This window comes from Hemitrygon akajei, chromosome 10 (genome assembly GCF_048418815.1).
Source record: "Hemitrygon akajei chromosome 10, sHemAka1.3, whole genome shotgun sequence".
Taxonomy (NCBI): domain Eukaryota; kingdom Metazoa; phylum Chordata; class Chondrichthyes; order Myliobatiformes; family Dasyatidae; genus Hemitrygon; species Hemitrygon akajei.
In genome coordinates, this window is record NC_133133.1 from 145,360,854 (window position 1) to 145,377,621 (window position 16,768).

The 16,768-nt window shown below is 39.1% G+C and overlaps 1 protein-coding gene and 1 long non-coding RNA gene across 23 annotated transcripts in view; one reads left to right on the forward strand and one right to left on the reverse strand.

Moving 5' to 3' along the window:
• LOC140734773 (uncharacterized) overlaps positions 1-16,768 on the reverse strand; it is a 65,318-nt gene that overhangs the window by 35,813 nt on the left and 12,737 nt on the right. The window lies entirely within an intron of this gene.
• The window catches only part of LOC140734771 (serine/threonine-protein kinase WNK1-like), a 153,704-nt gene that overhangs the window by 17,653 nt on the left and 119,283 nt on the right, over positions 1-16,768 (forward strand). For all 19 annotated transcript variants that reach the window (XR_012100611.1, XR_012100612.1, XM_073059239.1 and 16 more), the window contains exon 2: positions 10,234-10,406. Coding sequence is in view for 17 of the 19 variants with exons in the window: in XM_073059239.1 (XP_072915340.1) it covers positions 10,234-10,406 (173 nt within the window). In the remaining 2 variants the exon portion in view is untranslated. The remainder of the gene's footprint in view (positions 1-10,233; positions 10,407-16,768) is intronic.

A 16,768-nucleotide genomic window follows, 5' to 3' on the forward strand; every position in this document is an offset into this window, starting at 1 on the left:
GCAGGGCAAATTACGAGAGCATTAGGCAGTAACTAGGGAGAGTTGATTGGGAACAGCTATTTTTGGGCAAGTCCACATCTGACATGGAGGGTGCTTAAACACCAACTACACAGATTATAGGACAAGTATATTCCAGTCAGGAAGGAAGGACAAGGATGGCAAAGTAAAGATTAGGAAGCTTGAATCAAACAGAACCTTTGAAGATTAGAAAGGAGCCAGAAAAGAACTCAAGAAAAGAATTAGGAAAGACAGGCGAGCCGATGAAAAGTCATTGTCTGTTAGGATTAAAGTGAATCCCAATGAGCAAGAGAATAACCAGGGAGAGGGTGAGACCATTTGAGGATAAAGGGGGGAACATTTGCTTGGATATAAAGGATGTGGATGAAGTCCTAAATGAGGACTTTGCATCAGTATTTACCAAGGAGAAGGATGTGGAGAATAGGGAGATCAATGCTGAATGTATTAATATGCATGGGATCAATGGTCAATTGGCTGTTGGATTCAGAACTGGCGTACCCATGGAAGACAGAGGATGGTGGTGCAGGGTCTTATTTTAGTTGGAGGTCTGTGTTAGTGGTCTTCTGCAGGGATCTGTGCTAGAAACTCTGCTGTTTGTGATGTATATAAATGACATGGATGAATATGTAGGTGGATGGGTGGTTTAGTAAGTTTGGAGATGATACGAAGACTGGTGGCGCTGTGGATAACATAGATGACTGGCATCAAATACAGTGGGATATAGATCATTTGTATAAATGGGCAAAGAAGTGGCAGATGGAGTTTAACCTGGCCAAATGTGAAGTGTTGCACCATGGTAGGTCAAATGTAAAGAGATAGTATACTGTTAAGGGTAAGACTTTTAACAATGCTGAGGAGCAGTGGGATCTTGAGGTCCAAATTTATAGCTCCTTGAAAGAGACTACACAGGTTGATAGTGTGGTTAAGCAGGCATATGACATGCTTGCCTTTATTGGTCGAGACATCGAGTTCAAAAGTCAGGAAGTTATGTTGCAGCTGTATAAAACTAGGCTACATCTGAATATTGCATACCTTTCTGGTCACCCCATAATGGGAATAATGACGAGGCTTTGGAGAGGGTGCAGAAGAGTTTTACCAGGATGTTGCCTGGATTAGAGGGCAAGTTACTATAATGAGAGGTTGGACATACTTGGGTTATTTGCTGTGGAGTGGCAGAGACTGAGGGGAGATCTGATAGAGGTTTATAAGATTGAGTGTATAGATAGACAGGCAATATCTTTTTTCCAGGGTTGAAATGCCTAATACCAGAGGGCATGCATATAAGGTAAGATGGTGTAATTTTAAAGGAGATATGATGGGTAAGTTTTTGTTTAGACAGTGGTGGAGGCCTGGAATGCATTGCCTAGTGTTGGCAGATATATTAGGGACTCCTAATAGGTTTTTATATACATCCACATAAATGTGAGGAAAGTGGAGGGATATGGACATTGTGTAGGCAGATGAGATTAGTGTAGTTAGCCATTTGATTACTAATTTAATTGGTTCAGAACAACATTGTGGGTTGAAGGGCATGTTTCTGTGCTGTATTGTTCTGTGTTCTCTGTTCTAAGTATTTTCAATCCTGTGTTTCAACATGTTTCTATAAACCTGAGTTACCAACGTCAGAAGACCTGACAAGCATTTGACGGATAATTAATGTCTTTGAAAATTTGAAAGAAAATAGAAAACCTTTTTGTTTAAAGATTAAGAGCTAAACTGTAGGGAGTTTGATTGTATTTTGAACTTCTGAGATTTGTTATGATGTGAAGCTACTAGGAAAGTAATCTCAACAGTTTTTAATGGTATGTTACAATATATTGTGTGAAATCCAATTGAAGACCAATGAAGAACAGTGAACTGTTAACTATATTCATTGAATAAATTGAACACAGGTTAGAATATTTTGGGTTTGGCTGGATATAATTTTCAAATTTAGTTCTTTCACCAATTGGCCTAAAAAGAAATGCTGCTTAAATTTTAGACGATGATAAATGGAATTTCAATTCATAACATTTTTTTTGGAATGAAGTTACCAGTTTATTCTGTCAAAATTGCATGCAGACAAAGCAACTGAACAAATAACGTCGTTTAGAGAAAAAGTTGAGACAATAGGAGTTGATCAGAAACCGTTGTGAGATAATCAACCTTACGAAATACTGAGAAAACATTTGGAATCTAGCTGGCCCAGTTAAGAAAGGCAAACTAAATCTGGAAAGATAATAAAAGGAGAAAGAAAATTGACTCTAGAAAGCATTGAGTACCCTAGCTGTCAGTGTTTATAATGCATTTTGATAAATGTAATGTATTAGCAGTATTGTTCACCATTACTTATGAACAATAGCTTAATTGTCTTTTCAGTTTGCCATTTGGAAGATTAGAAAGATGGTTGTGATTTTGAAGATTTTTGTTGATATTGTATAAGGTATTGCACAGCAAAAATAAGTCACTGATCATTGGTGCATAAAGGCCTAACTGTGAGCAAGTGATGCTGAATCCATAATGGCCCAATAGAATGGGTCATAGATGTAGTAGATTGCTGAAATCTAGAGTGTAAAGCCTCTTGGAACTCGGTAGGTCAGGCAGTATCTGTGGAGACAGAAATGGTTGATCTTTTCGATCAAAACTGCACCAGGAATGGGTTCCAACAGTTTGTTTTTTTGGACATTGTAAAAGCCTGTTTGTTCCAAGGTTAACAAAAAAAAAACATTTTTGGGGCAATTTACTGAAGAGACATGAGATGCGTATCTATTGTCAAATTAAATTTTGAAGAAAGATGGAGGTGCAACTATTCCAACAAACTGACTACAACAGATGTTTATGGAATCATTGCAAGTTGCTTGAAAGTTCAAGTTAAAACTGGTCAATATTTGGAAAAAGATTCCTTAAAATGCTGTGGATAAATTTTGAGTGAATTAAAACTAGTTTTTTCTATACCATTAAATTTCCAAATGACTTGGATACTAATTTTATAAAGTGTGCAATATTCTTAAGTAGTTGGTATGTTTTTATTCAGGTATGCCCAAAGAAATTGATACAGTTTAAAAGAACTGGCTGTGTTTGCTAGTGTACTAGTAAAACCTCCAGGCAGCTTGATTAAAATAATTTGGAAATGGTTTTTGTGCAATTAAAATAATGCAGTTAGAGTTGTGCAATTAGTCACTTTGGTGTCCTGCATGGCATACAATAATCTTGTGACTTTACCATTGATTTCTGTAGTTGCTGCATGGGTAGATGTAAGAAATTGCTTGAATTTCTTTTTTTTAAAAAAATGCCCTGATCAGCTTGTCATACTGGTACTATGGCAAGGTGAATATTCATTTGATTAATATCTAAGTATGTTTGCATGCTGTTTGATAGCTTCACATTGTAATGTGTTTGGTCTCTGTATACATTTGTACTCACTCCTCATGCTTCCATGACAAATGGCTTATTGCATGAATACTGTTCCATCAAAATTGTTCAAAAATTAGAGCACACTATTTTGTTCATAAACCTTTTAAATTACCAAGCTGTCATCTCTGCCTACCCTGTCTCTTGCAACCTGCACTATTCCTCTTCCCACCCTGTCTCTTGCAAAAATGCTATCCCCTTCTCACAATTCCTCCGTCTCCACTGCATCTGCTCTCAGGATGAGGCTTTTCATTCCAGGATGAAGGAGATGTCTTCCTTTTTTTTAAACAAAGGGGCTTCCCTTCTTCCACCGTCAACTCTGCTCTCAAACGCATCTCTCCCATTTCCCGCACATCTGCCCTCACCCCATCCGCCTGCCACCCCACTCGGGATAGGGTTCCCCTTGTCCTTACCTACCACCCCACCAGCCTCCAGGTCCACCGTATAATTCTGCGTAACTTCCACCACCTCCAACGGGATCCCACTACCAAGCACATCTTCCCCCCTCTTCTGCTTTCCGCAGGGATCGCTCCCTGCACGACTCCCTTGTCCACTTGTCCCCCCCATCCCTTCCCACTGATCTCCCTCCTGGCACTTATCCTTGTAAGTGGAACAAGTGCTACACCTGCCCTTACACTTCCTCCCTCACCACCATTCAGGGCCCCAGACAGTCCTTCCAGGTGAGGCGACACTTCACCTGTGAGTCGGCTGGTGTGGTATACTGCGTCCAGTGCTCCCGGTGTAGCCTTTTATATATTGGTGAGACCCGATGCAGACTGGGAGACCGTTTCGCTGAACACCTATGCTCGGTCCGCCAGAAAAAGCAGGATCTCCCAGTGGCCACACATTTTAATTCCATATCCCATTCCCATTTTGATATGTCTATCCATGGCCTCCTCTATTGTCAAAATGAATCCAAACTCAGGTTGGAGAAACAACACCTTATATACCGGCTGGGTAGCCTCCAACCTGATGGCATGAACACTGACTTCTCTAACTTCCGTTAATGCCCCTCCCCTTCTTACCCCATCCCTGACATATCTAGTTGTTTGTTTTTTTTCTCTCTCTGCCTATCACTCTGCCTGTTCTCCATCTCCCTCTGCTGCTCCCCCCCACTCCCCCTTTCTTTCTCCTGAGGCCTTTTGTCCCATGATCCTTTCTTTCCCTTCTTCAGCTCTGTATCACTCTTGCCAATCACTTTTCCAGCTCTTAGCTTCATCCCACCCCCTCTGGTCTTCTATCATTTTGCATTTCCCCCTCCCCCCACTACTTTCAAATCTCTTATTATCTTTCCTTTCAGTTAGTCCTGACGAAGGGTCTCGGCCCGAAATGTCGACAGTGCTTATCTTTATAAATGCTGCTTGGCCTGCTGTGTTCCACCAGCCTTTTGTGTGTGTTGTATCTCTTTTTTAAATGTTTTATTCTGCAATTCTATATTTTAAGGCTGAAAAACATTAATATAAAAAAGTGTGACAGCATTTGCCTTCAGGAAATGCCACATTTTCAAAGAAGATGGTGCAAATTGACTTACAGTTCCCTACCATTATGTACAAGCAAAAATGCTGTTCATATTTGCTGTATATTTTGGAAAATGAACATGAAATGGCTTAGTATTTGTAGAAATCTTTGCTGATTGCATGAGAATTCTGGATACATAAATGCAGATAAATGGGAATTACTTTAATTAGAAGCAAAACCATACAGACAGGTACTTTGATCTAACAGCTTTAGTGTTGCTTCAAGTCCCAACAGGAAAATGGGAGCTGCACATGAGGTGACTCACTGCCACCATGCTTAGTATTTGGAACCAAATTACTCTTCTCGGCTTGAAGCCTTTACTATTTTTGTTGTTTCCCAAAAAAAGTAAACAGCTGAAAATGCATCAAAAAGTTGAGTTGCTTCAGCAGAAAATTTGCAGTACTACATCTGAGTTGTGTTTTTGCATGGATTTTAAAAAATTGTTTAAATGAACTGTAAACTAAGATTTTAACAGATCCTTAAGCATTAAAATGATAGATTTAAAAACTAAATTTTCATGACCATAATCAGTTATCTGTTTTATAGTCTTTTTATTGTTCAGATGTCATTTCATACAAATCAAAGCAAATGGTAGCCTTGGCCTAAATGCTCTGCTTATCTTGCCAATTCGTTGGCTGGGGAAAAACTGATCCTTCTGGGTTCAATAGATATCCCCTCCCAATATTCATCCTGGCTTCGGTCCTGCATCCTGACTTTGTTCAGTTTTGGCATTACTGGGAATAGCAGCATTTATTACCCATCACTAATTGCTTCAAAGATGGGTAGTGTACCACCATCTTGAATTCTTCCATTCTTATAACAAATTGCTCCTATTTTGCTGATCAGAAGAGATTTGTGGATTTAAACACAGTAAAGAAGGAATGGCAATATTTCCAAGTCAGTGGTGTATGACTTTGGTGAGAAATTGAAGTTGATAGTGTCGCATTTGCCTGCTGCCTTAGCTTCCATGATGGTAGCTATTTTCAAAGTGCTGTTGGAGTTACTTGGACAAGCAACTGGTGCATTTTGTAGTCTGCACATTTTTTTGCAGCAATGGTTTTGTTAGTCATTGAGGACATGAATTTTTAATATCACGGGTGGGGCTTAAGCTAGGCCTAGTTGGAATTGCATTTGTGCAAGCAAGTGGGATGCATTCTGTAATTTCCTATCTTGTAAATGATGGAAAAGATGCCTGTTCTCCATCTCCCTCTGGTCCTTCTCTCCCCCCCCCCCCCCCCCCACCTTTCTTTCTCCCGCGGCCTCCGGTCCCATGATCCTTTCCCTTCTCCAGCTTGGTATCACTTTCACCAATCACCTTTCCAGCTCTTAGCTTCATCCCACCCCTCCAGTCTTCTATCATTTTGCCTTTTCCCCTCCCCCCACTACTTTCAAATCTCTTACTATCTTTCCTTTCGGTTAGTCCTGACGAAGGGTCTCGGCCCGAAACGTGGACAAGTGCTTCTCCTATAGATGGTGCCTGGCCTGCTGTGTTCCACCAGCATTTTGTGTGTGTTGTTGTTTGGGTTGTCATAGTTGGGTTGCATGCTGCAGGACACCTAGCTTGAGTGCCATAGTTAAGTGGCTGTCTAGTTGTATCGACTACTGCCAGAAAGTTGCAATTTGGGGATTTAAATTATGGTAATACTATTGAACATTAGGTTATTCAGTTCGAACATTAGAACATCTGAGGTGATCATTGCCTAGCACTTAGCAGTTTAACTCTTGAGGAGTTGCGAATGAAATGCAATTTGGTGAACTTGATAAATTTAGTAGTCCTGGAAACGTTTCTGCATGCTCAAATCTTGTCAATTCCTCTGGCTGCAAATGGTTCTTGAATTAACGAAAGGATATATTCTTCGGTCAATGATCTTGATACGATTATTTCAACTGGTGTAGTTAACAAAGCTTTTTAAAAATTAGCAAGGTCTGTATAGATTTGCAAGCTGGTCCGCTGAAGGATCTTTTCATTGGTGAATTGCTCTTGATGTACAAGTCAATTATATATGTGTGTGTGTGTATGTATTTTTATGAATTATTTACTTACTCACCCCCCCCCCCCCCCCGGTCAAAAGTTCTGCTACTGTGACTAGCTAAGTGAGTAAAAGATGACCTGATTTCCAAAAGGCATAAAGTTAAAGATAACACATTTCTTTAATATTTTAAGCAAGATTACTTTTTTATTTCCGTCTTTTACAGTTTCAAAGTAACAAAAAAGGAAAAGGGCCCAAACAAAAGTTTGGGCACCTTGCATGGTCAGTACTTAGTAACACTCCCTTTGGCAAGTATTGCAGCTTGTAAATGCTTTCTGTAGCCAGCTAAGAGACTTTAAATTCTTATTTGGGGGATTTTCGCCCATTCTGCTTGCAAAAGTCTTCTAGTTCTGTGAGATTCTTGGGCCATCTTGCATGCACTGCTCTTTTGAGGTCTATCCACAGATTTTTGGTGATGTTTAGGTTGGGGGACTATGCGGACCATGGCAAAACCTTCAGCTTGCGCCTCTTGAGGTCCATTGTGGATTTTGAGGTGTTTTTAGGATCATTATCCTGTTGTAGAAGCCATCCTCTTTTCATCTTCAGCTTTTTTACAGACAGTGTGATGTTTGCTTCCAAAATTTGCTGGTATTTAACTGCATTCATTCTTCCCTCTACCTGTGTCACTGGCTGCAACATGACCAAAGCATGATCGATCCACCCTGTGCTTAACAGTTGGAGAGGTGTTCTTTTCATGAAATTCTGCACCCTTTTTTCTCCAAACATACCTTTGTTCATTGTGGCAAAAAGTTCTATTTTAACTTCATCAGTCCACAGGACTTCTTTCCAAAATGCATCAGGCTTGTTTAGATGTTCCTTTGCAAACTTCTGATACTGAATTTTGTGGTGAGGATGCAGGAAAGGTTTTCTTCTGATGACTCTTCCACGAAGGTCATATTTGTGCAGGTGTCGCTGCACAGTAAAACTGTGCACCACCACTCTTGAGTCTGATAAATCTTCCTGAAGGTCTTTTGCAGTCAAACTGGGGTTTTTATTGCCTTTCTAGCAATCCTATGAGCAGTTCTCTTGGAAAATTTTCTTGGTCTTCCAGATCTCAACTTGACCTTCACCGTTCCTGTTAACTGCCATTTCTTAATTACGTTACGAACTGAGGAAACGGCTTCCTGAAAATGCTTTGCTATCTTTTTATAGCCTTCTCCTGCTTTGTGGGCATCATTTATTTTAATTTTCAGAGTGCTAGGCAGCTGCTTAGAGGAGCCCATGGCTGCTGATTGTTGGGACAAGGCTTGAGGAGTCGGGGTATTTATAAAGCTTTGAAATTTGCATCACCTGGCCTTTCCTAATGATGACTGTGAACAAGCCATAGCCCTAACAAGCTAATTAAGGTCTGAGACCTTGGTAAAAGTTACCTGAGAGCTTAAATCTCTTGGGGTGCCCAAACTTTTGCATGGTGCTCTTTTCCTTATTTTCACTCTAAAATTGTCCCAAACAAAAATAATACACTAATCTTGCTTAAAATGTTGAAAAGAATGTTTCATCTTAACTTGTAAAACTTTTGGAGATTAGTTCATCTTCTATTCACTTACTATTCAGGGGTGCCCAAACTTTTGCATGCCACTGTATATGTAGTAAAAATGTGTGGAGAATTAGTTGAATTATCTTGGCTACAGACAGGAAAATGTTAGGTGTAATGGATTGTAGCCAAGAAAGTAAAACTGATGCTGATATTAAGCCCACTGACCATTAATAATTATTGCTGCCACATTTCCTATGCTGTGCTATGCAATTCACCCCTTCCCCCTGTTGAGTAGTACCAGAGAATGCAAGGGATCTGTGAGGTTTTAATAATATGGGGTAGTTTTGTTTCAAAATCCATTAAATCAACATTGAATAAAGATGTATTTCATGTGATAGCTGCCCCAGATGTCGGTTGCTGTTGTCCCCAGCTCCTTAAGAGTAATGTGATGGGTGGGGGGGGGGGGGGTGGAGATTTTGATATATTTTATCAAGTGTTATCAGATGGCTTTTGTGCAAAAAGATTGGGAAACATTAGTTTTGTGTTTTAACATTCTGAAGGAATTTAAAATTGGGGCAGTGACTTCAGTGACTTTGCATTAACAGCACACTTGACAGGGAATCTTGTTTATTCAGACTCTTATTTTTGCTACTGAAAATAATCTTGTGTATTACATTCATTATGGGTTGAAGACTTGCTAAAGAAGATTGAGAATAGAGAATGACTTAGTGGAGATATTCAACATCAGAACTTTTGCAAGGAAGGAAAAAGAAAATAGAGTTGAGTTCTGAGGGAGGGAAAAAAGTTTTGAATTATAACTGCTCTACAGTTGTGATATTTAAAGTGTTAAAACCAAGAGGTTACTGGCAATTAGCACAATTATATCACTAAAAGATTTGTATTTGGGAGGAAGACTTTATATTTTGGTGAACTTGGTTAGTATATTTGCTCATATCAAGTAACTCCATAGTATTTAGTGCATGTTATATTGATGAAGTATAAAATTAGTGACTGGAGCTGTGCAACGTAACTGGCATTTTTTGCTTATTGGGTGAGCTGGCAAATTTTTTCAATACACATTGCCATGGTATTTACATATGTATATTGTACTCTGAAGTAAGCCGGACTTGCACAAATACTTGAATTAAGTGGCTGAGCATAGAACTATTTAAATATTGGATAGACATTGAAAAAAAATTAGAATCCCATTTAACAAGAGAGAAACTACCTGCCACTGAAATCTTAAAAAAATATCAACCATGCTTAGGATATGAGGTTGAAATTCTGCCTTTTGAAGAGTAGTCACATTGGGCAGCTATTGAGGCCAGCAAAAGAATTTTGCTGCATTATATTTCTTGTACTGAGAAGAGACAATAATTTAAACCCTTCAATTTGAGTATGGATTGTAGATTGAGCAAAGACTCTTCAATTTGGAATTTTTTTTTTGCATTCTGTCTGGATTATTTCAAAGAGCAGATGTCTTTAATCATTTATCTTTCCATTAATTTAGTGGGCTTCAGAGAGGTCATTTTCATTGCAAGTAAGATGAAGCTAGCTCTAAATGCATCTTTTGTGGACTGGGAACTGATAGTTAAAACACATTTTTACTTTTAAGTTACAGATGGAAAGGCAATGGAACTCATCTACATGTTTTGTTTGGGAAGTTTGGTGATGACCAATAATTTTTCCAGCATTGATCTTGTTGCCTCCTGTCAACAAGAAACATTATAATAGCAAGTGTACATATCTGCATGCAAATTTACTAATGTGCTCTTGAAACTGTTTACTTGCTATTAACAGGACCGAAAGTTGTCAAAATCAGAAAGGCAAAGGTTTAAAGAAGAAGCTGAAATGTTAAAGGGCTTGCAGCATCCGAATATAGTCAGATTTTATGATTCTTGGGAATCAACGTTGAAAGGAAAGAAATGTATAGTGCTGGTGACAGAATTGATGACGTCGGGAACTCTGAAAACGTAAGTGCAGTTAAATATTTTAAACTGAATTATCATTTGTTGCCTTTCTGTTTCTCACATATTTGATTGCCTTTATGCATAACTTGTGCAGAACATTTAAACTTGTAATGCACAGCATTACTTAAGACAGTCATGAAGGATAATTGGTGGACCTTTATAAAGATGCGTAAAATCATGAAGGGCATAGATACTGAATTGTCAGTCTTTTTGCCAAGTCAGGGAAGTCAAGAACTAGACAGCATAGATTCAAGAAGAGTGGAGACAGATTTAAAGATACTTGAAGGAGGAGCTTTTCTGGACAGAGAATGGTGGGTATATTGAACAATCTGTCATGGGAAGCTGTAGAGGCAGATATAGTTACAAGAGTTAAGGCATTTAGATTGGTATATGGAGAGGAAATGTTTGGAAAGATATGTACAAAATGAGATCAGCTCAGGTGGACAACTTGGTTGACGTGATATGGAGGGCCTAAGTGCCAATTTTTGTGCTGTATACCTCTGACCCTATAAGTTTCTGAGTATTGACTGATCCATCACACATTTCTTTGCTGTTTACTTTTAAACATATTGGTAGTTCTGCTCTAATGTATTTCCATAATACAAATTAGTTATAATGCAATTGATGGTTTAGGGAACACTATTTGCATTACTATACTGGCCACATTGTGCAATTATGATCTGGTAAACCCTGTTAAGTGTGTGCTGTGAAGTGAACTGCAACAGTTTTTGCTATTATACAAGTTTCTATAACACAGTTTTTCTTTGGAATGTAACTATCATGTTATAACAAAACTACCTGTGTGTACTCTATCTACCTATGTCTGTTTTCAAAGGCTAATTTAAAATTGATGTTGTTCGACATTGAAACTTTTTTAATAACCATGAGTTGGATAGATGCTGCTTTTTGCAGGTGGCCTGATTACATGTGCATTTGAAATGCCACAATAAACATTTAAAATCTTGCCACTCTGTCTTGACTGTAGTGTCTCATTTTCCACTTTTTATGCACCTAACCAATCTATTGATACATTCTTGCAGCTGCATTTTGCTTTTGCACTGAGGACACTTATCAGTTTTGGTATCATTGGCAAACACTTACATTATTGTGACTGTTTGATTTAGCCATATCACAAAAACTGAGAGACTTGATGATAGAGTTCTATTAAATCCTGCTATATATCACCTAAACTTCTATTAATGTTTTTCTTTGCATTCTTCAACTGAGCCATTTTGTAAAAATTAAATTTGCTTCTTGCTTTTAGAACTTGCAGGTTTATTTTCCCCTGATCAGCCTGCTATATAGGACATCACTGAAGGACTTGCTAAAAATCTATGCAGACCACATCAAATACACTGTTTTTGTCACCCTTAATATAAAACAAAAATCAAGTTCATGCTGATTGATATCCTTAATATATGTGTATGATCCAAGGTCTAATTTCTTCATTTCTTTGTCATCTATGATTCTCAGAGGAAATATAGACATTCACAATCTCAGCCACCTCCTGCGGTTCCACAGTTAGGTGGCCCTAATGGTATTAAGGTCTCTCCCGAGTGACAGTTTTAATATAATTGAAGAACCTCTTGGGATTATTGTTACTGTGCCTGACAAATCCATCTCATACCTTCTGCCCACTTGATTTCCCTCTTAAGCATGCTCTTAAACTTTATATTTGTTGAAGGATTCATTTGAACCCATCTGCCTAAAAGCGATATACGCTTTCACCTTTTTCCTGACAAGAGCCTCTATTTTTGATCATTTAGGGTTCACTGAACTTGGTATGTCTGCCCTTCACCCTAACAGGAACATGCTGCACCAGGACCCTTAATGCCCTTTAAATACCTCTTATTTGCCAACTGTTACTTTGCCTTTAAATAGGGACACCCATTCAACCCTGGCTAGATTCTGCCTAATGCCCTCAAAGTTGCCAGCTGCTGCGGTTCAGGACATTTAATGTGTGCACCTGTTCTATATTTTTCCATGACTGTTTAAAAACTAATAGAATTGTTGTGTGAAATTTTTTGACACATCTGCTCCTCAGGTTCCTGCTGACTATAGGTGGTGGTGGTGAGGTGGTTGTATGTTTATAAGCATAGCCCTACCAAGATGGCCATTCCTTTCTTATTTCTAAGTTCTACTCAAATGTTTTTGTTAGAAGAGTATTTCTAAGCACTTGTGATGTCCTCCCTTATTAAAAAGGCAATGCCTCCACTCCTATCTTTTCCCCTGTCATACCTAAAGCATTGATATCCTGGAACATTGAGCTGCAAATCCTTCCCTTCTCTCAGCCATGTTTCTGTTATGGCCACAGTATCTCATTACCAAGAGGCAATCCACACACTCAATTCATCCACTTTACCTGTTACGCTTCATGCGTTAAATTGTTACAATTTAAAGCAATGCTACCATCTGTGTTTTTACTGTAACCTGGCTATCCTGAGCACCAGGCTTATACATTTTAGTTTCTCATACCTCTGACTTCTTGCTTGAGTCTCATGCCCATGCCCACACCCCGCCTCTCCCCCTCACCAATCTAGCTGAAACCCTCCCTGGTGGCAAAAGTAAATTTCCGTGCTTGGATATTGGTTTCCCCTCTGGTTCAGCTGCATCTTGTCCCACTTGTATAGGTTGCCTCTACGTCAGTGGATATCCCTCTCTGCTCCTTGTACTGGCTCTTCAGTTGGTTATTATCAGCCAGAAAAGGGTATTCATCTGGCCTGACTTTCTTATCTAACTTCTTTATACTCATTCTGCAGGACCTTGTCCCTTGTTCTGCCTAAGTTGTTTGTACCAATGTGTACAACGACCTGTTCATCAGTCTCCTTTGTATTTTCTGCTTCTGCTCAGTTGTAACTGACCCTGGCACCTGGGAGGTAGTGCACCATCTTGGTATCTCTTCTGTGGCCATCTTCTGTTGGACAGAATTTCTTGTCCTGCGAAATGTTGAGTCTGCTATCGCTATTGCTCTGCCTGACTGTACGCCTCTCTGCTGAGCATCATAGCTAACCACAGTGCCATTTATCTGGCTGCTGCTGTTGTGCCCTAACAGATAATCTCCCCTGCTCCCTCCTCCCACCCTCCCTCTTTCTCTCCCTCCCACCAGAATCTGAAGGGGTATACTTGCTGCCGAGGGGAATGGCCACAAGGAAACGCTTTGCTGACTGCATACTTGCCTTGCTTTGCCTGATGGTCACCCATCTATATGAAACTTGTATGTGGGTGAGACCACCTTTAGGGGTAAAAGTCTCATTTATGAAATATTCAGCTTCCAGAGCTTCCTGGATGATCCTGAGTACATTTACTTCCATATCCGGTTCCTTCCCCTGTTGGCCAGGGGCTTTAACTCCCACAGATGTAATCATCAGGGAGATAATGAGGTTCCCTGACTTCCCATATCTGGCAGGAGGAGCATTCCTCTGCCCTACCATCTTGCCTACACCTGGATCAAGGACTAAAGATCGACAAAATAAAACCTTGCTTGTTCATAACTGCCTTCTCACTGAAGCCTTTTAAAAAAAATAATAGTTGATCTCACTCCCCACACTTGGACCACTAACTTCATCTCTACCAGCTGAGACTTCTGAGCGAGAGCTTCAGTTTCCCCACTCTTAAAATTGATATTTAACAAAAACTGCTCCAACATAGCTGCTTTGTTCTTCTAGTAATGTTTATGGTGGTTGGCAGACCAACATAAGGTGCATTACCGCCACCTACTGAGCATCATTCAAGCACACTAAACACTTATCCAGAAAGCCTTCCACCACTGTCCCATTCATATTTGTCACTATAACCTCATGTTGTACTATGAGTATTAAATTCCCCACACCTTATAATCTTTACCATTTCTGCCCTTACTTTCCAATATATCAGGTTTTAACCTTTCACAAGGATTATTACTTTAGTATTCTTTACCCAAATTACAGTCAAACTACAGTTGACTCATAAACAGCTCTAATTTCTAAACTCTGTGCTATCCCATTTTTATTAAAGGTAGCCACACCATTACCTGTTTTCTGATTGCATCTTATATCAACATAACCTTGTATTTTAAAACTCACAAGATTTCAATTATGTTTCCTTATCTATTTTAACATTGGGTTTATTTGGTAGATCTGCAATAAATTTCTTAAATTCTCGACCATTAGCTAATAAACTTAACATTCCACTGTAAGATTAGAAAACATTAACTACCCTGTTTTGAAGAATGATTATTATTTACCCTTGTAAAGCATTATTAATAACTTCTAGCATTAGGTCTTTTATCTTGATGTTTTGCTGCACCTTTTAATATAACACTATTTTCTATCTACTTTTAGTTTGTACTGTACAAGTTACCACACCTCCCATGAAAGTAACACATTTTAGTTTATCAACAATCAATTAGTCCTTTGTTTTAAATTATACTCTTTACATACTGACTAAAATCTATTTGTATTCTGGATATTAATAGGTGCCATTGATACAGTTTTCTGTTCTTTCTGAAGAGTTCCTGCATATGATGAGCACATTTTTTATCCGGTTGCGTTGCACTTCTACAGCTTTCTTACATATAGCGCATTAGCATAAACAGAGCTATGTTCCCCTCCACAATTTTGCTACAATTTGACCTAATGTCTTCTCCACTATTACAATAATCCTGTTCACCACATCTACCCCAGCACTTTTTTACCACTACACACAGCTGCTACATGACCAAATTTTTGGTTACTGAAAACATATGAGGGGGTAGTACATAGACTCCAGTTAGTGTTGCTAGAAAGTTTGTGAACCCTGTAGAACTTTCTCTATTTTTGCATAAATGACTTAAAATGTGATCAGAACTTCAAGCAAGCCCTAAAACTAGATGGAGAACCCAATTAAATTAATAACACAAAAACATTATATTTGTCAATTTATTGAGAAAACTGATCCAGTACTACATGTATTTGTCGGAAAAAGTATGTAAACCTCTGGGGTAATGCCTTCGACAAAAGCTATTTGGGGTCAGGTATTCCAGTTGATGAGATGGGATTGGAGGTGTGGGTTATAGAGATGCCCTGCCCTATTTTTTTTTAAAAAAAGCACAAAGTTAGGTTACTGACAGAGCCAGCTCTTCTCAAGAATGATCTGTTTATGTACACCATGCCTTGATCAAAACAACTTTCAGAGGACCTTAGAAGAAGTATTGTAGAGATGCAAAGTTGGAAAAGGCTATGAAGGCATTTCTAAAGACCTGAGTGTTCACCAGTCCCCATAAATTCTCTACAAATGGAGGAAACCCAGTACTGTTGCTACTCTCCCTAGGAGTGGGCATCTTGCAAAGATCACACCAAGAGCACAAGATGCAATGCTGTAGGAGATGAAAAAGAACCCAAAGGTAACAGCAAATGACCTGCAGAAATCTCTAGAACTTGCTAAAGTCTCTGTTCATGTGTCCACTAAGAGTAAAAAGCTGAACAAGAATGTTCGTGGAAGGACACCATGGAGGAAAAACAAATGAGAAAGTCATGGAGGAAACTACTGTCCATATTCCTATAGAAATGTTGTGGAAGGACCTGAAGCAAGCAGTTCATGCAAGGAAGCCCACTTACATCCCAGAGTTGAAGCAAATTTGTAAGGAGGAACAGCCTAAAATTACTCCGCCGATTGCGCAGGACTGATCAACAGTTACCAGAAGCGTTTGTTGAAGTTATTGCTGTACAAGGGGGTCACACCAGTTACTGAAAGCAAAGGTTCACATACTTTTTCCAACAAATACTTGTAATACTGGATCAGTTTTCTCAATAAATAAATGAACAAGTATAATGTATTTTGTTATTTATTTAATTGGGTTCTCTTTATTTAGCTTTAGGACTTGCGTGAAGATCTGATAACATCTTAGGTCATATTTATGCAAAAATAGAGAAAATTCTACAGGGTTCGCAAACTTGCTAGCAGCACTGTATATAGTTCATCTAACCTAAATTAACCCTAAGTGACAATGTTTTTTCCATCAAGTTTAATCAACACTGATAAGCTAACTCTTCTAATTCCACCATGAAACCCTTTTAAGTATTTAGCATCCACATCTTTTCCTTCAACCAAATTATTTTTAACTTGGTACATTTAGAGGCACACCTGGAATTACTCCCCAAAGCCACTGTCATTCAGTATTTAAAGAGCAAACACGAGGAAATCTGCAGATGCTGGAGATTCAAGCAACACACACAAAATGCTGGTGGAACACAGCAGGCCAGGCAATATCTATAGGGAGAAGCACTGTCGACATTTCGGGCCGAGACCTGAAACGTCGACAGTGCTTCTCCCTATAGATGCTGCCTGGCCTGCTGTGTTCCACCAGCATTTTGTGTGTGTTGCTTGTCATTCAGTATTTGCTTGGTGTT